We start from the raw sequence: 23,787 nt of genomic DNA, 5'->3' as shown, positions 1-23,787 counted from the left end.
AGATTGTGTCGGCACTCAAAATTTGCATAGCTCCAAAAGGCAATTAAAAAACTCAGAGAAGAAAAATCTATATATTAAATACAAAGAAATGCTGTGGCTCAAGAAGTCCTTGGACTGCCTACCAGAGAAAGCTGAGAAAATATGCACATCCAGTTATCACCAGCATTTAATCTCCTCCAGAGAGTTAGGCATCAACCTAGCCCTAGTAAAGCCTCAAATCCCTCCCTGGGAAGGGGGGAGGGGGCTTTGAGAAAAAGAAAAGTGAAAGAAAACAACTAATTACCAAAAAGAACAAAGTGAAATGAAATGAAGTGGAGGGCTTTAGGGGTCAGAGGATAAAAAGTATAAAACTAGGTGACTAAGGGGCAGACAAAGCAGAGCACCTTGGCTGCTAGCCACAGTCAAAGACAATACTGGGCTAGAGAGACATATTATCTGAGCTGGTACAGGCCTTCCTGTGTACCCACATACAGTTAGCCTAAAAAAGAGAGAACATATTTTAGGGTATGACTCAGCAAGCCAACGTGCCTCTATTAGCACAACACTTGAGCATGTGCTCAATATAACCATAAGGTCTATGGAAGTTAATGATGTTAATGTAGAATATACTTTGCATCAGACAGGCACAGAAATTTTATGTAGAACAGAAAGATAAAATCTGAACTTGCTGAAGGGCTTCTTGAAAAGATGAAATAGGCCAATAGACCAGAGTGGCACAGACCCAAGAGGGTATGACGGAACAGAAAGCTAAAAGGTAGGAATCAATGCTACACATAAAGATACGGTGCAAAAGCCGGAGCAGGATATGTATCTAGTGCCTAAGAGGAAACTGAGATCAAGGGAAGGTGTAACAAACAAATATGCTAGTGTTTATTCCAAGGCATGAACAAAGTTATAGTCTAGTAATGGCAGAAGACAGATTTGACACAGAACAAAACAACTAAGTGGGAAGGTGAGCCCTGTGCTATGGGATGAAGGAACAGGCAGGGAAATTTGGTGGCAGCAGGTAAGAACGACAGTGCAGGTAAAAGTCCATGCCAGAGTCTGTCAATTACTTTCTCAAGAAACTAGTAAAATGTTAAGGAAGAAGAAGTTTGGGTAGGCTATGGGAGTTGCAAAATCATGGCAGGTACTGGAAGCAGCTATCTAGAAAAATCAAAACTGTTGGAGACTAGTGCCTTTCACAACAAAATGGACAACCAGCAAAAACTTCTGAAATTTCTTCTTCTCAAAGATTTTTTTTTTTGCTCTTGCAAACCACAAAGATCACCTTTCCCCAAACCGCACACTACCATGAAATTGGAAGCATGCCTAAAAAGTCAGAAAATTAAGCCTTCTTTTGGAATAAAAATGATGAAAAGACCATCACAGAAGTGCCTTGGGAAATCTCCCTACCATACTGAGAGGATTTCAGCTTAAGGACTTCTTCAGAACACTGTAAAGCTGTGACCAGCAGGGAGGCAGATGGAGAACTAGGGAGACAAAAACTGTGCAGCAAGTAATGCGTGTAGCCCCCATCCTTGCTCGCTAGCAATATCCCAAAGCACTTTTCTTCCCACACTAGCAGAGAAATAAAATGGGTATTATTTAGAAGGGATAACCATATGGTTTGTATAATCTTTATATGCTACTTTCAGTACATTATTATAATACGTGGTAGAGACCTACAAAATAGGATTAAAATTTGCTTTCTGTTTTACAACCAACCTGTTCCATTTAGGTACAGAGACAGAGGTGAGGGCACTATAACAAAGTATGTTACTTCCACGTGCTGTCCCTACCTTAATACTCATAGAAAAATGCAACTGTTCCATGTGGGACATATTATTGAGTTCCCAAGCTCAAATAAATATTTATCAGCCTTGCTGATAATTATTTGCTAGTAAATATTTGTTTAAATTGTGAAGTCCTGACTTTTTTTTATATTCCATTTCAGCCTACATGCATCTGTCTGCTTTGTGCCTTCCCAGTGTGGAATGCTGTAATATGTAGCAAAAAAGACAGGAAAAATGCAAAAAATATCAACTATAGGAAAGAAAAGCAACCTAAAAACTGAAATCCATTACCCTTAAACTGTGTCCTTTCTCCCTCCAACTCCTTTACTTCCTCTCACCCTTTTTTTGACAATGAAGTATCAGAATCCAGAATCCATTTTTATTCTAAATTAAGGTATCCACACTGCTGCAGGAACAATACCGATCAGGGTTTTTGTCTGGAGACAGTGTATGCTTTCCAATTTTCACTGTCATTTTTTTTAGCATCTACAAAACATTGCAGAAGCACACGTAAATCACCGCTCTCTTGCCCAGTGGAACAGAATTTCGGTTACCAATGCCAACAGTTGCCTACAGAAGGCATCTACATCTGGTCTGCTACATCCAAGACAGCAACCACAGGCACACGTTTTGCTTTGTTTGGAATTCATCACTGTGGTGCAGCTGAGCCTCAGATAAAAAAACTATGAGCCTCCGGGGTTAAACAGACAAATGTTTTCAGTCACAACAACTTTTTTTGCAGGGAAGCAAAGCCATAACAATGTATGTAAGAGGTTTTATGTAAATCATTAACGGCCTACTGACTTAAATTGTTGCTAACACCAAGAAGTTGCTTAATGTACACTTGAGAGTGTGAAGGCAGAACAGATGAATAGTCTCACAAATCTTATTTGCTCAGTTGGAAAAATGCAAAAATATTTGTTAAAAAAAAAAAAAAGAAAAAAATCTGATTCCTGCTCATTGCCATTCAAACTTAAAAGTCAAGTTAATATTCATCATTTCTGAGTGCATGATGGTTTTTACTGGGAGGCAGAAGGGGCAGATACAATCAGGAAACAAATTTACTTTCAAATCCACACAGAATTCAATACCTACCTAGCCACTCGTTGAATTTTTTTACTTCACTAGGAAGTCCCAGCTCAGTAAAATCACCAGCATGTATTAACACATCTCCATATGGCATTTGGATGGGATCAGTTCTTGAGTGAGTATCAGAAATACAGACAAATCGTGTATATCCTGGAGGTTTGGGAGCATCATGGGGCACCGGATCAACCCTGCAGGAAATGGATCATAACAAGGTTATAAAGTACTTCTGTACTTTTTAGTGTCTACTTTGCAATTCTAATACTGTTTTTTACCTTTACAAAAGATTACAGACTTCTAGATCTGTCTGATGGAAGGGATTTATTAAAACAAAACTAACACTAATGGGAGGTGTAAAAATTCTTGATGTTCACATCACAACATTTTCAGTATTTGTTGGGTAGATGGATTAATTTAAAGAGATTAAGGAAAAGAGACTGAACTATGGCAGTAACTCTGAAACAAATACTTACAAATAAATCAAAGGCATTGCCAGTTTCAAAGGAACAGCACTATGCCGTTTCATTGTTTAAATATGATTACATGGTACACAGGGAAAAGATTTATTTTTAGATGCATAAATACTTTTAAATGCATTTTTTCTAATTATAACTTTTTTCTGCAAGTTATATAATTCCAGCAAATTTAATTAACACATTTTGGAGATAGGTTTCAGTGTGTTAATGCGAAGCAAGATAAGAACTCTCCTGACAACAGCTGTAAATGTATGTTCAAGCCTGACTATTGTCAGGACAAATGTGGCAACTTTCTGGGCTTAATTATACTAAATGAAATCAGATGCTGTGAGGGGTGGGGCTGCATTGTTCAGAGCCCAATCTCGATATTCAAAACTAAGGAAACGGAAAGATCTGACCCAGTTTGACAAGACTTACTTATGATTTAGAAGAGGAATGCAGAGAACACCTCTCTGCTATATGAGGAATACTTATTTTCAACTCAATCTTTTTATCCTCAATCCATATTTTGTTAGAATATATAGAAGCAAATGTATCTATATGCAGCTATACCATATCTGCTATTCCAGTTAGGGAATTCTGGTGGAATAAAATCAAAAAGCCAGAGATGCAAGAGTTATATTTATGTCACAAGAAACCAGGGAGATATACAGAATTGTTACAAATTATTTTACTTTTACAACATTTATCTTGAAAGAAAAAATAAAATTAGTTTTGTTCACCGTTGCAGTATGTAATACATATTCCTAACCCTTGCTGGTTGTGCTTCAGTTCAGGAGCTTACTTTTATATAAATAAACTCAGGAAAAAAGTTAGAGATCTTTGCTATTAATAATACTACCTCTGTTTAGTGGGTACATTTTCAGAAGGCATTTTATTGCTTGCAAGATATACAATAATAATCTTTGATCACGCACTCTTTTCTCTAAGTCAAAGAATTCTAGGAAATTTATAGGCGGGTAAACTGAGGTGTTTTTGACAACTTCACAAGATTAGTGAGAGTGTGAGGAATAAATCTAAAACATTCAAATCTTGTTAAATACAGAAAAAGTTCTTAGCATTTTCTACAATATAACTACAAAACTAGAGTATAAACAAATTATTTTGTACCCATCTTTCCTATACCTTTTTAGGAAGAAGAAATGTTGGATTTTTTACAGCAGTACTGGAGAAACAGCCTTTTAGTACAAGTACCTTGTGGACAAAGTTCCAGACTTTGAGCAGAAAGTAACCAAACATGAGGTAAGAAGTAAAATCAGCTGTGACCCAGCAGTATGTACATGCTAGTGGGATATGTAAGCAAGCACATACTGGAAACTGTAAAACTTGGCTGACAAAGGGTGGAATGTTTGGACCCTGAGAGAGAGCAGCTGCAAACACTGCGCGTAGGGCTGAGGGAGTGTGTATGTTGTGGGAGGACCACAGGCACATGTAGAAGGGCAGATGAAAAAAAGAGTTAGATGCACGGGGAGTTAGGCATAGGAGGTCTCAACCTCAAACAGTGCAGCTGCATGACTGCCATCGCATGTTAAAAATGCCTCTGTTTTGGGAGGGAAAGAGCTGCCATAGAGCGAGCTCCATGGGTGGTGAGTGGAGGTAGCAGGGGTGCAAAGGAATATGGATGGTGGATGGTGGGTTCTAGACTAGTGAGTGAGGCTCTTCATAAGGTGCAAGCTGTGTGAAGGGTAATGCATTCAGTTCATGGAGTTCTTCCTCAAAATGAACTGGGATGACTGGATAAAAATGAGAGGGAGCTGACCCTGGCTATTGTTGCAGCCGTTCAAGCTAAAAAGATTAAACACCAGTTCAGTAAACAAGTTTCTGATTATTGCTCTCCCTGCCCAGCACTTCCCAAAGTGAGTCACAGGTCGTATTAGTAAGCCACCTTTAAATTATGCATACTACCCTGGCACAACATAAAGATATGGACTGGTCTAAAATACCACTTTTTGACTTTTCATGGTAGGCTAGCCTTTAAAGCAGGTGCTGCTTCTCCTTCAGAAATCTTTTAAAGCTCAGCGCAGCAGTAAGTTGGGTGTTGGGGAGTAGCATGCATTTCACATGTTGCTCCTCTGAAGCTGAATGGAAAAAACAACAGACTTACCATGGCAACCCATGCAGCACATAATACACATGCTTTTTCTTATAGTTTGGATAGGGACGGGGAAGATGTGGACAGCATTCTCCTGGTTGCTGAGGTATGTATAACTTAAATCCTGTGCAATGGGCCAGAGAATTTTCATGGGAAAAAGGCATCAAAACAAAAAAATAAATAAATGAGATGCAGATTTTCACATTGAAGTGATATGCACACACTGAGGCCGGATATAGGTAAAAACATATGTCAAGTTTCACAAACGCATCTAAGTTGTACTACTGGAAATAATTTCTGAAGGCTCGATCCCCATGTTCTTGTATAACGCATTCCCACAGCAGCTGTCACACCAACACCCAATGCACTGCTTGCAGCGTAAGCAGAGGAATAAAGATCTGCTGATTATTTTTGTGCAAATGCTTTTGTTTTTCTTTAAAGCAGTATGAAAACTTGCAGGGAAATTGAAAAGCAAAGTTAAAAAATCTCAGAGCAAAAACGCTGCCAGAGGTTCGTTTATACACTAGATTTCAGTGGTTTCACAAAGTATCAAGACAGGAACTTCCCAGAAACGACTGATGGACTTGAAAACACTATCAGAATTTACCACCCTTCTTGTCAGTGGCAACCCAGCCATCTCACAAGCACAGGAATGCCAGACTAAGATGGGGCTAGGAAGGGCTGTCAGCATGTTATGGGTGCTAAAAAGTGAAACAAGAAATATAAAACTGCACAGAGGACCAAGAAAGAGCTCAAAGACTGAATTCAGAAGAGAAGGAGCACAAAAAAACCCCTGTTGTTTAAGTAGTTTACTGCGAGTTCAGATGTTAACAGGTCTATGTGAAATCTATGATTGTCTGCAACATCACTAATCTAGGTATTTTGAACTATACACAAAGACAAGGCAAAGCCCTCACCTCCCTGAAGTTAATGACAAAACTTGCATGGACTAAAGCAGGGCTAAGATTTCACCCATAACAATCATATGAATAAAAGGAGCTTTTGTTACACTTTTTACGTCTACTTTTCCCTTCTTTGTTATTATTCTATTCATTGGTAGGAGGCAAAAGCAATCCTGCTGGTATTCAGAAACATTATTTGCAATTTCTGTACCAAGAGAAAGAGTAGGTCAGATTGTGGTAAATGTTTCAATTGATTTAGCCTGTTTTTCTATTTGCACAAGCTTCTTCAATAGTATTAATCATTCATGAGAGATTGCTAAACTCTTCTGAGGAACTGTTTTCTAAGGATAGCTTATTTTCAACTACCTGCTTAGGTGCTGAACTTCTATCATGCAGCTGATTGTCTAAGCCCTCCAGTAATATGATTTGTTACTGGTTAGAAGTTTAAACAGCATATTGTTGAGTACCAAGTGGCTACTAATAAATAACTTATTTTCAGCCCACTAAAAAACATTCAGCTTTTAAGATCAGTGAACAAATTCATGAGTGCCCAGGAACTGTCTGAATATTCACAAAGAATGGCTAAGCCTCAACAAATAAAGCAACCTACATTTGGCATTTTCATTTGTAAAAGTATTTCTGAACCCACATTTGTTTGTTTGTACTTTTGCTACCATTTGCCAGCTCTATAAACAAAAGATGTTTCCCAGTGCTACACTCAACTCATTTTACTGTTTGCATTTCAATAGCACCTAAAAACCCCCAACACAGACCATAAGCTAATACACTGCCCCCAAAAACTGAGTGTTCACTCACCACCCTGGTAGATTTGTTAGTCTTCAGATTTTTTTAATATAATATCTAATTTATGCAAAAGAATGTACATAAGCATTCACTAAATAAACATATAGCATTCAATCAGTCATAATTACTGGGGTTTTTAACTGCAGAAATCGTGGCCTATGTTTGTAAATTACCAAATCATATTAAATACCAAAAATGTGAATGAGGTGATTATTTATTCAGTCTTCCTAAAGGGAAAAAAGTTTCCTTTAAAAAAATGAAAACCAGCCTTCTGATCTGAAGATAAGGCTGCTTCTCTCTTTAATAAACACAATAAAATGGTGCAGACATTTTTATTCCCTATAAAAATACTTTACAGTAGAATTTTATACTTAATTTATTTGTAATAGCTTTACTGTTTTGCTCTTCCTTCTGGCTCTAAACTTTATGGCAGGTTTCATTTTGTAATTATAATTCTCCACTTTACACTGCAAGTAAATCATTTAGAGCAGTTAATTTTACTGATGTTTTCATTATACAAGAAGTCAGAAACAAACACATTATTTTAATTACTCTTTAAGCACTTGGCATCTTCAGCACATCGGTATGAAAGTAAGTTGTCGGATGGGTGCCCACACTATTTTATTTATTGATGTGATTTTTCGCTTGTATGTAGCTGTAGTATAACTAACCAAACAGTATGTGTTGTACAGATACAGGCTTGGTATTTTCAACAGCTATTTACATCAATACGCAAGTGCACAATGCAAACAAACATTAAGATTGCAGATAGTATCATCCTTGTAGCATCTCTTATTTTATTACCACTGCTTGTTGTTGATTTCTCTTTTTAATACCTAAGTACTATGTATTAAAGCTATGCTAGTGGAGTGATCTTTCTCCCATCCTTTAACAAAGTACTTATACCTTCCAAATGGACTGATTTTGTGTCACTACAGTAATTATTATTAGAAAGGTAGCAAAACAGTGTTCTTTGAATTCTTTTTGACTGGTCCATCAAATACCACATCGACAAGGCAATAACAATTCAGAAGGCTGTGCTAGAGCAATAACAAAACTATAATACTTACATTTGCACATGTGGGGGCTGAAAACGTCCCTGGTTAATGTTGTAGAACGTGAAAGCCTGTGTGGGGTTGGAGCTGTATTCATCCACTTCAATTATGAGTCTACTGTGCTGATGCCTTCTAGCTGCCATAATGTGCGACTGGGCGAAAGCCATGCTTGCACTATGTAGTTCGGCTTTTTCAGGCGATCATATCTGCTATCTTCCTACATCGATGGAAGAAGACCATGACATCTCCTTAACTAATCAGCACATTCCCCTTTGAAAAACCTAAAAGCAGATTGAAGAGATGGAGCATAACTGTTTGACAGTTAATCTGTTTGGAATTTGCTTTATTTAATATGAGATGAAGATGAAGGGGGGATATGGAGGGACAAAGACACACAGCTCAAAAAACTCATCACAAACCTTTCCAACTCAGCAATTTGATGAACGTACTTTAGTTGGGGGTGGAAAGCAGGGAGTGGAAGTAAACTTGCTAAAGAACACAGGGGCAACTTGCTCAAGTATTTCAGACATTTAATACAAATCTAAAAGACAAGGCAGTTATTCTTCAGAATGGCGTGTCACATAATAGTGTTTCTTCAACATAATCATTTACTTTCCCCTCTTTTTTTATTGCATTGCTGAATGTTTATTCCCCATCCTCCTTCAAAAAAACCCCACCAAACCTGAAATTGAATAAACGGTTGGGCACAACCAAAATGTGGGTTAATTAAACAAGAATCAGTTTAACCAATTCTTCAGAAAGTCTGTGCCATTTATTACAGGGAAGCATTGCAAGTGGTTGTTCTTTACATCCCAAGGAAAAGAGCAAACGGCCTTCTGTGCACTTGCTCCTGGTTTTATAGTATCACTGAAGGAACTCCTGACACAGATATGAAGGGCTCCCCCCTTCAAACACATTCTCTTCTCAGTCAGCACTAGCCCAACGTTCTGGATTCACTGGAAAAGAAAGTGATTGAAAGGCTAACACACAGTTAAATGTTATTAAATATTAAAAAAGTAAAATCCATACAGGTTTTATGTTTGGAAATAAATTTTTCCCTGAAGGTTATGCAAGTCTAGAACAGCAGCACTGAAAATGGGTAGAAGAACAGCAAAGTGAAACCAACTGGAATGCAAAGAGTATCCCCTAGAAACAGCAGAAAGTAATTTAAATGTGAATTTTACTTTTATTTCCCAGTTTTAATAAAAAATGGATTATAAGCTATAAAGGTGGGTATTTTTACAGTATAATTCTGCATCCTTTTTAAAAGTTGTCTGTCTTAAATATTTACTTTCATGCAAGCGAGGGCTCTTTTCTTCTAGGGAATATAAGTAATCTGCTTCAGAAGATGTATTTCATGAAAAGCCATGCCAGAATGCAGCAATTCACTTCATACGTGCAGTTTCTGGAAAGCAGGACTAGAAGTATTTTATGTGACCTTGCTGATGTGCCTTACTTCCATTCTGAAGGGACCACTGCCAAGAGTGATGGATGAAGGAGGTCTTCATAGTCACTCAAATTTTTAAAGCTATTTACAGGTACTTCGGTCCAATTCAGTTCTAGTGGCAGTCAAACACCTAAGCATCTTTAAAAATCTGGGCTTCAGTCCTTTGCTTAACTACTACAGATGTTAAGTGCTCCAAGAAGCTGCGGTGTATTTTTATTTTGGGAAATTTTGTCCTTAGGAAACTGGAATGAGAGATTCAGCTCAGTTTTGTTACTTGCTGAATGGCTGTAAAATGATGACAACTTGCTGTCACTAACAACCCGCAGGAAAACAGTCTGAGAATAAAAGAGCAGATTCCTTCACGCCCTCCCCTAGAATTGAATGGTAAGGAAATGGTAGAATAACAACAAAGAAAATTTTGGATTTAAAACACTCTCAGATGCCGCGTTCAGGCTACGGAACAAGCAGCGGCACAAAGGAATGTGCCAGAGCAGGGGGAGGGAAGGGAGGTACGATCCTTGTAAGAATAATCAAGTACAAATTGCTGCATTTAGGAAGTAAGAAATTATGATGGCAGATGTGAAGAACCCTCCCTGAGGAGCTTCCTGTATTAAATGATGCATTTGTAAAGAAGTTTGAATAGGCAAGGTCAGAGATTTTATAGGGGGCAAACTGTTCTAAGTGAACCTACTTCTGTTTGAAAGAAACTATTAGAACTGGTGACCTCTACAAATATTCTCCAGTAAGATTAATAATTTATGATTCCACAGCTCTACATAAGGATTTCAAACTACCTGAAAAACACAGCTTTTGTTTTATAATTCAGGGGTTACGCCCACTTTACACACAACTGAACTGCAGTTACAAAGGAGTTAAGGCACTGCCTTAGGGACCTAGAATCTCCCTTTGGCCTTAGTAAGTTCTCAGGAGCTCACAGCAGCTGATAAAATGCCTTCTGTCAGTCTCCTCTTTGGGTCCTGTCTTTTATGACTTCTCTCAAGTTATACATCAAATCTGCTGCAGAAACAGCAGATGTATGCAGGTACCCCAATATCCACTCTTAAGCTCTGCTTCCCCTTTCTGGGTAAGTGGAAAATAGCACTTACCAACACAAACTAATTCAAAAGAAAAAATTTATTTGCAAACAGAAACAAATCACAGCCAGCACACCGCTGATACACCCTTTAGTGCTGAAGAGTTCTTTTAAGCAGGGAATCAATCCTTGCACATGGGAGAGTGTATGAATCACACCATTAGGCTAGCTCGAGAGGATGCTAGCCACAGACATTCAGCAAGAAGTTCACCATCTAAACACGTAGAAAATGGGAAGACAACATATTTCACTTGAGGTAAGAAAAAAAAAAGGAAAAAAAAAGATATGCCACAGCACTGCTAAGCCTTCTGCCAAATGACAGTCACCCAACATCAACCCTGGACACATAAAAAGCATCCAAGACTGGAGAAAAAAAAGAAAGAGCCAGATCCTGCAATGAAAATAAAATAACTAGCAATCATATGAATAGCCTGTGCTAAACAAAAATCAGATATGTAACACACATAATCAGTAGGCATAATTCAATAGCAAGCTTAATTCAAGCTCATTTCAGAAACATACACAGATGTCTTTGAACCTTACCTTTCAGTCTAGGGTTTTCTTCCTGCATAAGTGGTTGGCTGACTACTAACATTCTTGGTGTTCGACAGAACAAGCTGTCTCTTTCCAGCTTGACTGATAACCAGACTGACACCCATTACTCCCCTCTTTCTGCTTCCATTTCCAATCGTCCCCCAAATCGTAACTTTTTCTTTCTTTTAATATTCTGAAATTTCTTCCTTTCCCAAACCAGAGTATAAAATGCAGCAGGGAAATAATTATCTGCTTCTATAGCATGCAAGTTTTAAAATTATATGCCCAGCATTACCAACACAGAGCATTAAGACTCAGATCCCCACAGCAACAACATGCTAACCATCCTCTTCCCCCAGACTTATGGAGCTGCGGGATGTCTGCCAGGGAAAAACAGAGAAATGTAAAAAGGACTGCAAGAACATGAATACTAAAATAAATATCACAAACCTGGCTGTTAGAATCACAGACTGAGAAAAAGCTATTAAATCAGCTAAGCCATCTTCTTACTGATGGCAGGAATGTTCTCCATACATTATTTTTCTGCTGCTTTGTACAGCATGTGTTCAAATGTTCACAGAGCTCTGACCCAAAGCCCACTGCGTACAATGGACACTGCTCCACCATCTTCAGAAGGCTTTGCATCAGGCTATAAACTATGTGGACTGCAACATCTCTCCTGAGGAAATACTGGACTAGGCAGGAGCTTGAACCCAGACGTGTATTTAAGTCCTTTGATGAGGTCCTCAAATAAATCTTTGTATTAGGATTTTTTTACTTTTTCAGCCTGAAATTTCTGGTATTTTCATCTCAGAGCCTTCTTGTTTAGCTGGCATAATTATTTCCCTCTTTTACATGAATTTTCCAGCCTATTTATGCATCCCATTTCTCTTTTTTTCCATTTCAAGCCAACATTTTATTTTAATCCCACTTCTTCGCTCACAGATTCTGCTTTATTCTATGTTCATCCTTCAGTTCACTCTCATGTCCACTGTCTCTCGCCGTATCTCATTCCATCATCCCCACTGTTGCCTCCATCATCTACCCTTTGTCTCAAGTCTAAAAATAACACTGAGACTTCTTGAAAATTATTTCGGCAACACAAAATAAGAATCTAGACCTGAAAACAACATGGCTCAAGCAGATGCCACTGAAATAAGAATTAGAAACCAAGATAAAATACTGATGATGATTATGATAATAAAAAAGAAGTTAGTTACAAATTAAGAGAGAAAACTGTGAAGGAGTTATCTGTTGAGCAATGAACTTTGCTAAGTTACAAAAAATCTGGAGGTCAAGAAGCACAACATGGCTACAGCATACCCCAGCAAGAGTTGAAGAGAGGCAGTTGCCAGATTTTGCACTAATAACAGTGAGATAACATAAAGAAAGAAGAGGATGCTGGGACTCTCAGCAGTACCAAGATCAGTGACAAAGAGGTAGCTACAGAAAACATGTTAGTTTTGTTCAGAGAGTCTGACAAGCTGGGATTTGGGGAGGCAATGAAGAAACAAAATGTAGTATCACAAAAAAAAAAGCATTTTCATGCAGCTATAAAACATCAAAGCCGTATTTTTTCAGAGAAAGCCAATAAGACAACAGCAGTAAAATACCTTAAAGAAGCGTGTGAGAGTTTGTGATAGACCACATAGTGACACGCTTGCTTCTTGTGCAAATCTTGGATGCTGTTAACCAGAAACCCTTCCAAGAGCTTCATCAAGGGTTCAGGTCTTCCCCTATACTGCACTACAGTGCTCTTCTTAACTGTCAGGTCATCCTTTACACAAGGAAGTAGACCCTTTATTTAAACCCAAAAAAAGCGCTACAGAATATTCTGCAGCAGTGGTCCCAATGGTCATAGTAACATTCCTATAACCACTAGTCACTGGCTTCATTATCACAAATTACTATTTTTCTTTTACCCCCCCGCCCAAAAAGCTTGTTATAGACTGACCAGCAATAAGCAAACATACTGGAATCAGTAAAGCAATCACTTACTATGAGAAATAGGCTGAAAATGCTAAAGGTTTTTTGCTGTCTAAAATACCCATTTCAGATACTCCAGATAGAAGCCAATCAATGGAATTAGTCTGCTATCTTCAGTTCTGCCATTGGGAAATGAATACTGAAATAATCCTAAAAAGGCATTATTCTGTGGGAAAGCATGAGCCAGGCAAATCACTCTGCAGATGGAAGCTTTTCCAAAGGGATACACTCTCCTCTTCCTCCTCTTCATTTTCTGAAACAGAATGCAAGTCCTGGCAAACCAAAACCACCGAGTCTACCCTTAGCAGACTGGTTTGGACTCACTTGACAAATGAGGACTTTAAAGCGAAGGCAGCATAATCAAATGTCATCGAGACACTTGTAGATTTTAAGGTCGATCATGCACATTTCTACTGATGGAATCATTAGGATTTCTAAATGAATACGATTTGTTGTAGACAGAAACATTTACCATTGCATTTAAAAAATAAACAAATAAAACCACAATGTATTGAAATGAAATATGCACTTATAAGCCCCCTTTTCCCAAAGCAAACGCTTTATGTACCTGCAATTTGTGTCAATGAGAACTAAACAGCATTAAAAAACCAACAGACTCCTCAAGGATAACTGAATTACAATCTCATAGCCTGCGGTGCTATTTAAGGTGTTTACCACCCTTACAAACTTCCCAGAGTTCTTCATGATGAACGTAGTGACCTAGAAATCCTGCCGGGAAACCTAACCCTACTTCAGCTACAGCAGCAGTACGGCATTTGAGAGCATTAGCTTTTCCAAATGCCAGTTTAGCGGTGGTGAAACGTGCCAGGGTGACAGCCTTCAAGCCTGCAGCCCTCCATCCCCAGCACAGACAGAGCGCGCGCAGAGGGGCTGGCACCCGCGCCAGGCCTGGCGCGCTTCCCTGGCCCGCCTGTGTGCCTCGGGCCTCCGCTGCAGAGACCACCACTGAAGGGCAGCTCTAACTTCATATCCACACAGGCTAAGGAATCTCCAGTTTTAAGCAGCAAATAAATGCACAAATGAGGGTGAGTTTTGTAACGTAGATTTATCTCCGCAAAAAAAATGGAACGCACTCACCGATCCATTCTGTGGGTACCATGATATGGCAACATATACTGCTCCATCTGCTCCTCGGGGCGTAACATGTAGGTACCTTGCTGTGCAAGTTTGTAAAGCTGTCTTAAGGTCAAAAATTGGAATAAAACCTTCACAAACGCCTCCTTACCATGGCTCTTACCATGGATTTCACAATCCTCACCTGGTAACTAGAGCACATATGCTCCGCTATGGTATTTTGAAAAACCTTTGCCTGTGGTGTATCTTTAATTGAAAGAGATCTTAAGCATCCCATTTTTCAGTCTGCTCTCTTCAGTGGCTTCTGCTGAAAGAAGTTATACCATCCCCATGATTTATTAAGGGGGCTCTTTGAGCGGTCTTTTTAAAACACGACTGAGATGGTTTTCTGTGCCAGAGAATCTAAATTTGCTAACCGTTATCAGTCAAATAATACTCAGTTCTGTGACCATATCTTTTCCCTGGAAGTCAGAGTTATTCCCACCCGCATAACCAAAACCAGGGGGCATAATTCTGAGTTACTTGTATGCCTCAAAATCCTACTGACTTTAATGAGAAGAAATGCAAGATCTATCCTGTTCTGTTTAGAATCTCCTATCTCATCTATCAATTAATACTTCAGTGCCTCATCATATATATCACGTATTTGTTAACTGCAGATCTACAGGGCACTGAGCAATCTGTTTTGTAATGTGAAAAAAATTCAGTGACTTAAATAAGACCTCTTATTTCTCTGTAATTACAATTACCTTAACCTGCATTAGAAAAAAAACAACAAAATCCCCCAAGATATTTCTCACCATGCTAAAACACACATCATTGTTCTCCTTTGCTGATTATAATGACCTGTCAAATATGGTATGACAAAATTCTTCACTGAAATTAATTTTTTTCTTCAAACTAGCTTTCTTCCATTGCTCTCAAACACAAATATTATACATGTTTTTCTCATTACTTTATTTATAAAGAACACTAACGTACTTGTTAGCTTTAACTGTCATAAGAAGATTATATAGACACAGCAAGAAGGAAATGAGATAAATTATTTGTCTTTTGGAACTATGCCCTAACATCCACTTCTGTGGCGTTCCCTCCAAAAATATACTGTACCTACTATATGCCAAAGTTCTGACCTGACATCCAGAAAAAGATAGATGAATGAGTTCAGAAAACACAAAAATTGCACATTTGCCTATGAAATCTAATTCTGTATTTATTTAAAGCAGTTACCACTCAGGAACCTTCTTAGCTAGTCTTATTCTGAATGATGATTGTATGATTTTCATTTACTTTTTCTCATTTCCCTACCTAGGTTCCCAAAACTACAGTAACTGAATATTGTATTTATGAATATGTAATTTTATTTTGGCTCATGAGCGGTATCATTTTCTGAATCAAATTCTCATCCATACAAATAGCTGTTCATTTATTCAATTTAAAAAATAAACACAACCTAGTAATATTGCTTTCTTTTCACCTTAAACTTTCACTTTACAATATATCCATTACATTTTAGATTTAAACACTGCAACACTCTAAGATTTACAAATAGACTGAACACTTGTCAAGGCTAAATGCATTATTGTAATCCTACATACGATCTTGTCTGAATGTGTAGAACATTATCATATTGGATAAAATATTTAAATGGATACATTTTTCTTAAGTAAAACCAAATCTTTTCCCTGAAAAATATACTGTTTTGGCTCAATATTACCTGTATTTATCCCAAAATACCTGCAGAGGTAGCTAATCTATTTAAGTAATTACCTCTAGGGAAGGAAACTTTAAATAAATATCTAAAAGCCACAAAACTGATTCCTCATTCTAAAAAATATGCCTTCATCTCTGGCAGTGTTTCAAAATCTACATTACTGAAAATCATGAGTATACATTCATAAAAGACAAATTACAAGTCCCAAAATGGTAATACTCATTCTAAGGGAAAATAGCTAAAAATACAGGTTATGTAGGAAAATGATCAAAAATGGACATTCCAACAGGAGTAAATTAGGGTTGCGGGGATTTGATTCTACATTTCAGTCTGCAATTTGGGCATGTCATCTGATTAAGCTCTTGCATCTCTTAAAGTATTATTTACTGAGAAGACGACTATGTAAGTACTGAAACATTATGTATTTAAGAAACAGTTTGGTTTAATTTTTAACTGAAGAATGTCCTCTTTCTTCACCCTTTTGTGACAAGTGGCCTCACACTCATTTCCTAGCCTTCATCTGCACAAGCCCCGCTGGGTCAAGCCTCACTTGCCTGCGACACATACTTTACTCAAACCGATTTCAATGGAAATTGTGTATAAATGCACAGAATTTGACCGATTTGATCGTTCATGCATATCTGAGGGAAGAATACATCCCATCTGGTTTCGCGTGTTCACTCCAATACCAAAATTACATCAGAATATGTCAAAGCCTAATACTAAGCAGAGGACTATTTCAGTAGACAGTTCAAGTAGTTTTCATGTAAGCATTCAAAATCAGTGTTGGTCACCAGCAGTGTTAGTCTGTGGGTCGGCAAAGTCCAGCAGAGATGCCAGAGCGGCTCAGGGTGGAGGTGAATGGCACACAGCACCCCTGGAACAGCCAGCAGCAGAGGCAGCAACTCCCCTGCTCTTGAGTTTAGCAGGAGCCGGGAGCTGCTGCTTCATACACAGGCAAGTTAATACTGTAAGACAGTTCACAGGGTCTTCCCTTTTTGTGCAGCAGCACCTCTCAGCTGCAGATTAATTGCTGTTGCCAATATTCTCGTCTGATTTCAGAAAGAAATCTAACACTAACAACTGTTGAAAGGTTGCTGATCTCTATGTCAATACACAAGAGAGGAAAATAAAAGTGGCCAATCTATTCCTGTAGTTCAGTGTGAATGAAATGCCAAAGTACCAGCACACAAATATATATAAAGTGGAATGTAGAACACAGCTTACGTAAATATTTATAGTGATACTACTTCTGAGATCAGTATATCTTTTTCTATTAAGACCTGGAGTTAAATTACAAAATTAGTCAAGCAAATCCTTAACAGCTACGTTTTTTTCTCTTAGACACAGAACTTTGAAAATGAAGTATACTGTCCTATTAATTTTGTTGTTTCCACTTTTCACTCATTTAGCTGCACCCATTGAAATCCTTCATATCATCTGATTAATGTTCAGGGAGGGAGTCACTGGGTTTGTTCCGTTTATTTTCCAGACTGATACAAGGAAAAAATAACGCAGTAGTTGTTTGGGCCACTCACTCCTCCTACCCATAAAGTCATGTTCACAAACAGCCCCCCTACACGGTCCACAGGAAATGGGAGACAAAGGCAACTAAACCCTTTCCTTCAAAGAAAAAGAGAGAGGAAAGATAGTATGGGGGAAGTCCCAGACACACAGTCCTGAGGGGGAGCGTTTCAGCTCAAACACCTCTGGATATTCTTCAGACCTAAAATGGATCCTACTGATTAGTAAAGCATCCAGTCCTAGTGCCTTTCTCACACAGGAATGCTTCAAATCATTGCTCTCCCTGAAGCTGAAGAGGCTACTCATAAAAGAAGCAAGACTCAGGAGAAGAGCTACACTGAGAGTGCACTCACGGTACTCCATGGCAGCTAGGCTAGCTCAGGTGTAAGCTATCACGCTGCAAAACACGGTGCAGGCTGTGCCAAGTGACAGGAATAGTTGGTCGGTGACAGGGCTAGCTGCCTCCGAACTGTGACTCCAAGCTGTATGCACTGTACATCAGCTGATTTGCTGGCTGCTTGAAAAACTCTTTTGAAAATTTTATTTGGACTACAAATTTTCATGTGACGCAAAAGATGCTAAAACAAAGCCAAACAGTTCAGGGGTGAAAAGTAAAGAGAAATCAAAATTTAAAAATACTTAGGAGGAAAGTATCAAAGTAGTGAAATGAACCCACTATACATTTTTGGGTTTTCTTTTCCCTTCTGTCTTACTTAATCAACCTGGTGAAACCAGAACATTTTTTTGGTGTTGCCAAATCTGAAGTTTCCACTGAAACGTGTTGAAGCTGACATTCTTTTTTGTTTTGGTTCTTGTTCAAGGTACTAGATTGTTAACTACTGGCCGCAGCTGAGTTTTAATCCATCCCACCCCCACTGCAATAGGCAAGGTATCTTGAACTTTACCAAAAACTACTCACACTAGGGACAAAGTGTTGAGATATACCTCAGAACAGCAATACAGTGAAGATAAGCTCTGAGTAAGAATTTTTTTTGTTTACTGCCAAAGAACCAGAAGAAAGGCTGTCCCACAAAGTTGAAATAATCCTAGTATTACCATTTATTATTATATGAGTATCCACAGACCAAGTGAAATCCAACAGCAAACTATGCTAGGCACTGTACAACCATGCAGGAACAGAGAGTCTCTGCCCCAAACAGCTTACAGTCTCCAGAAGCTCAACAAAGCATATGGGAGAAAAATAATACAGCAACGCAGAGAAATGATCAGTGCAATGGCAGAGCACTATGTTCCTTCCATTTTCTTTTATGGAGAAGGAAAAAATAAGTGAGATTAGCGTCACAAAAGACAAAAGCAGAGAGAAGATAGGATATGATAGAGTCGGTGAGAGGAGGAAAAAGGTGGTAAGAAATAAAGTGTCATGCAGGATGTTTGAGCTATACAGCACATTAAGCTAAGTGATGCAACTGCGAGAGCTGGCAAAGAGGGAGCTTGAGCAAAACAGCCAATTAGGAAAAGGCAGAGAAAAAACAGTCAAAAATATCAGTAACCATCGGTCTCCTTCGTATGCTGCTTCTACAGCTGCTCTGCTGGCTTCAGTCTTTGGTTGAATGGCAAGACCCTCACCTGCCATAAGGGAAGCTGGACTGGCTATATGGCAGAGGAAATTAATTTAATTGTCGAGAAGGCATGCCACATAAAAAACAGCTTTCAAAAAAGTGATATATGCTAAATATAGTAATCTTGGTTTTAGCAGAAATGTATAAATTGAAAATATGTAACAAGTAAGGGCAAATACTTGCAATTGAAATGTATTATACATATGTATTACACCTCTGAATCTGTGTAAAAAAGAAGACAAGTCCTTATTACGCTAATATTAGTATGGCTCTCCATAGTCATACACAATACAGCATATTTAAGTGACATTATGAACCCAATCTTACTCCCATGGTAAATAATGGCATTTTAAATAGTGACTGAATGGAAAACGCTAAGCATTTTGTATTTAGGTTAGTGTAATGAATCCCAAATCAGTTATGACTGCAAGTTACTACATATATGCCATGATGGCTATTTGTTAATTCTAATACAATTTCCACTGTCATATCAAATCGCAGCAAAACTGTCACACTTGTTGACAGTTTCAACAATGAGGTCAAGCAGTGAGCAGTCACAAAGAATGAACCGCTTTACCCTCCAGAGGTGGCCACTGCAGAAGCAGGTGAATAGCCATGACCATAACAGCTCTGCTCCTTTTTGCAACAGATCTTATACTGGACTGTCATTCTGCAACCTTGCCCAAGCATTACATTCACATGCCATTTTATTTGTAGTAACATCATCCTGAAAAGATGACTTTCTACTAGGAAGTCAAAGGATAACAGTCCAGTGACCTTAAGGGACCCTCTTAAATTACTAACCTTGCTTATATTTTGAAACATAATCTAGAATATTCAGAATTGAAACAGAAGCATGTATTTACGTTAGAAATAACAATTGGAGACCACCTTGCTCTCAGATACTCTCACACAGACCCAATTTACCTATGGACAATGATCACAGAATCCAAACTGGTGTACGATCCAGAACATCCAAAGTTTCCAGCACTACACTTAGTCTTATTCTGAGAGCTCAAACTATACATTGCAATATTCTAATGTATCTTAATGTAACAGGAACATGTGAAAAGGGTCTTCCCTCAGATTACCTTACACATCCTCTCTAAATCCTTCAAAACAAGGTTCAGCAAGAATCAAATGGACTGGATTGATTTATTTTTACTGTGTTTATTAATCATTTGAGATTAAAACTGTTTTCATGAACAAAAATATTAAAATTCTCAATTATAAATGCATTTTTTTATTTACTATTTGCTTTGTTTCCATATGTCTGAAAAAAGAAACTGCCTGGATAATCAACTAAGCAGTTACCTGGTTTCAGGGGATCTGAGTCTCCTTCCTCATAATTCAGTGGCAGAGCTCTAGCTGACTTAAAAAACAGTAACCTTTTTAGACGCCTCTACATGTTCTACTATATAGAAGAGCCCACTCCTGTGTAACTCTTCAGGTGAGGAGGACTGCACCTGAGGCAGCAGATATGATCATATTTGGTTCCTAAAAGGACACAAGCCGGACATTTTTTTCTAATTCCTTATAATAAATTCAATTAAATAAATACGATCACAAACACCACTATATTCTATGAACCATTAACTCAAGAAGCAGAAACATCAATGTCAGAATTGGCTATGTATGCCAAACCAGAACTCCAGTCCGCTTTACATTCCTGCTGACAGTTCCTGTAATGAGCACACAGCATTAAATAAAAACCATGACCTGTTTAAACAAAGATCAGAGTGACAGCTTTATCTTTGCATTCTCTCATGTTTGTTGTTTGGCATCACAAACTAATACCAAAACAAGTATCTTATTAATACCAGCTCAATATGTTTTCATACAGGGCATGAGGGGTTTGCTTTTATCTACCAAGATTTGTGTACCTTTAAAATGGGCGTTTTTCTTCACATGAACATGTACAGGTATTCTCAGTGGTTACTCTGCTTTAAATTAGACCGAAGGAGAGCAGGGAGAGAAGAGGTAGAAGGAATAATGTACAAGCACGAAATTTTAAGATTCTTCTGTCTCAGACAGCTTGAGACAATGAAATAAACCAGAAGAACCAAGCTAAAACTGTTTAAACATACCATTAAAATGTCTTGGGTAATAATTAATATCAATCAATTCATGTACGTATCATACATGGGATAGCCATTACATTTAATAATTTCAAAAGAATCCGTATGTAAAATAGAAATTAACCCCCCCTATTGGTGTAGTACACAACCAGAAAATTTACAGTGCCTGACATCATGAAACTGTTTATTACGAATGGGTGCAACACAGATTACCATCATATAATGACTCCTTAATTGGTCTTCTCAAAAGATACACTCTTTTTTGGTAGTCAAATTTCAGACATGCACATTTAAAATGTAGTCTTGTATTTTAAATATCTACTGATACTATTGTGAAAAACTGAGACTTCACTTCACCAGGAGCCAATCACAAAGTTTAATCATCTTGCCTAGTTATCAGTTTATCCAGAATATCCAAAGCTCCTTTATATTAGTGTAAATTACCTACTAAATTTATTAAGCCTTAACTGAAGTTGAAGTGGCTATCAATACCGTACATTATCAGCAGATCTCTTAATTATGATATTGTCAAGGTATAGATTGTGTAAGCAGAAATCTTCAACTATTGATCTTCTGCCAAAGAGAACGGAATGTTTAAAATCTGTCAAGTTTGTGCACGTTTCCCATCTTTATCCTCCGTGTTACCCACAGGCAAGTATATGCATTTATAAATGTATTCCACACTACCCATCTGAAAGTGCAAAATACAAAATGCAGCTATTAAAAAAAGCAACGTATTAAAAGCAATGAAATCCCTTCCTAAACGTCCCTAATCTCTTTTTCCGCTCCACGGCTTTGAGCGTGCTGGATACCAAGTAACAGAGCAACAAATTACACGAAAATTAGCACGAATCCTGAAAAACTTATGGAACGGTTTCCTCCCGGAACAAAACTTTGGAGGTCACTAAATCCTCTCCTACGACAAAGGAAAGTTCTTCCACTTCCATCACCCCTTTCCCCGGCTACGCGAGGGGAAGCTATCGGGGAAGGCGCACGCGGATTCTCCCCGGGGGCTTCCCTCCCGGGAGGTCTCCGGTGCCGGCTGGTGACACCTGCAGAGGGGGGGGTGAGAGCGGCACGCCGGGGCGCCCCGCGAGCGAGCGGGCTGGCGGAGGTGCCGGGCGCCCGGGGGTCGCCGCCGCCGCCGCCCGCCCGCGGCAGCCCAGCCTCCGCGGGAACTCTGCGAACAAAGTAACTTGCCGGCTGGCTCGCGGGAGGCGGCTGGACACGCGTGGGGCAGGGGGCTGCTCGCCCCCTTCGCGAGCGCGCACTCGCACGGCCGGAGAGGCAGGCGCGGGCAGGGCAGCGGCAGCCCTTCCCCGAGAGCACGGTGACAGCCCTTACCTTCACACACCCCCTTCCTCACGCCCGGCGGCAGGCAAGCGCCGGCAGAGCAGCACTGAGGCAGAGCAAGGGGAGCTGCCAGGCTCTCGGCGGCTCTCCCTCCGCCTCTCTCCCGCTCCTCAGAGAAGCCCTTCCCCCCCCCACCCCCCTCCGACCGCCTCACTCTCTCTAGCTTTGGGGCATATATATTTTTTTTAAGGAGCAAAGAGAAGCCACGGGGAAGCTTGGTTGGGAGAAGCAAAGCCCTGACGCGCTGGGGGTGGGTAGGCGGGGGGGGGCGGCTGGGGGGGGTTTCAGATCCTCGCACGGCAACACAAGCAGACCCATCCCCCCCCATCTCCTCAGTCCCCAGCCGGTGAAAGCAGCGCTGAGGCTTGAACCTCGCTGCCTTGAACCGATCGCGCACCAGGGAACGGGCCCTGCGCACAATCCCCCCGCCCCGAGCCGGCGGGGAGACCCCGCCCGGGGCGGCTGCACGCATCCCTCCCCCGCTCCCCACCCCTGCAGGGGCAGGGGGGAGGTCGGGGAGGGGGCTCCCCCAAAATACTTACCCTGCCCGCCGGGGCTGCTTTGAAGACGCAGGATTTTGTGCGAGCGATCGTCTCCTTCTCCGGGAGCCCAGCCTCCCCTCCCCCCCGCCTCCCCTCCCCCGCCTCCCCCACCTCCTTTGGGGGGCCAGGAATCCCCCACTGCCGGCCCTCCTCTCCTCCCCGCCCGGCCGGGGAGACCCGCCGGCCGGCCGTGCCCCGTGCCGCCGGAGCCGTGAGCTACCGTGGCTGCGGCCGGGCCGCGGCCGGGGCGGCCCGGCCGGGTACGGGGCCCGCGGTGCTCCATGGCCCCCGGCTGGGGCCGGGACGCGCTGCCGGCCCGCGCTGCGGCGGAGGCGCGGGTTGGCGCCCTCCCGCCTCGGGTGGAGGTCAGCGGGGGGCGGCGCGGGGCCGCCTCCGGCGGGAGGGGGAGGCTGCACCCCTCGGCCCTCCGCCCGAGGGGCCCGCCGGAGCCCGCCGGTGGGGCTGCCCGCCCCGGGGCAGAGTTGAGGCAGCACCCTGGGGAGCGTGTGTGTGTAGTGGGGGGAGGCAGGAACTCCGCGCCGGCCTTTCGGGGGGGCTTGTCGTGGGGCGGAGAGGGGGTCCCGGCCTCCCGTGCCCGGTCGCCCCCCTTCTCCCCTCAGAGATCGGGGGAAGTTTGGCTGCGGGGTTCCC

At 40.5% G+C, this 23,787-nt stretch overlaps 1 protein-coding gene across 4 annotated transcripts in view; it reads right to left on the bottom strand.

Moving 5' to 3' along the window:
- MPPED1 (metallophosphoesterase domain containing 1) overlaps nt 1-23,183 on the bottom strand; it is a 64,105-nt gene extending 40,922 nt beyond the window's left edge. For 2 of the 4 annotated variants that reach the window (XM_076343894.1, XM_076343922.1), the window contains exons 1-3: nt 22,586-22,677; nt 8,206-8,471; nt 2,871-3,052 (exon numbers count right to left, since the gene is read on the bottom strand). In XM_076343894.1, coding sequence (XP_076200009.1) covers nt 2,871-3,052; nt 8,206-8,357 — 334 coding nt within the window. In that variant the 5' untranslated portion in view covers nt 8,358-8,471; nt 22,586-22,677. Of the gene's footprint in view, nt 1-2,870; nt 3,053-8,205; nt 8,472-11,273; nt 11,691-22,585; nt 22,678-23,136 lie in introns of those variants that run through there. The other 2 variants (XM_076343903.1, XM_076343911.1) reach the window with 2 other exon arrangements.
- Nucleotides 23,184-23,787: the final 604 nt, after the last annotated feature.

This window comes from Aptenodytes patagonicus, chromosome 1, assembly GCF_965638725.1.
Source record: "Aptenodytes patagonicus chromosome 1, bAptPat1.pri.cur, whole genome shotgun sequence".
Classification (NCBI taxonomy): domain Eukaryota; kingdom Metazoa; phylum Chordata; class Aves; order Sphenisciformes; family Spheniscidae; genus Aptenodytes; species Aptenodytes patagonicus.
The sequence above is the reverse complement of the archived record's forward strand: the minus strand, read 5'-3'. Positions and strand labels throughout refer to the sequence as shown.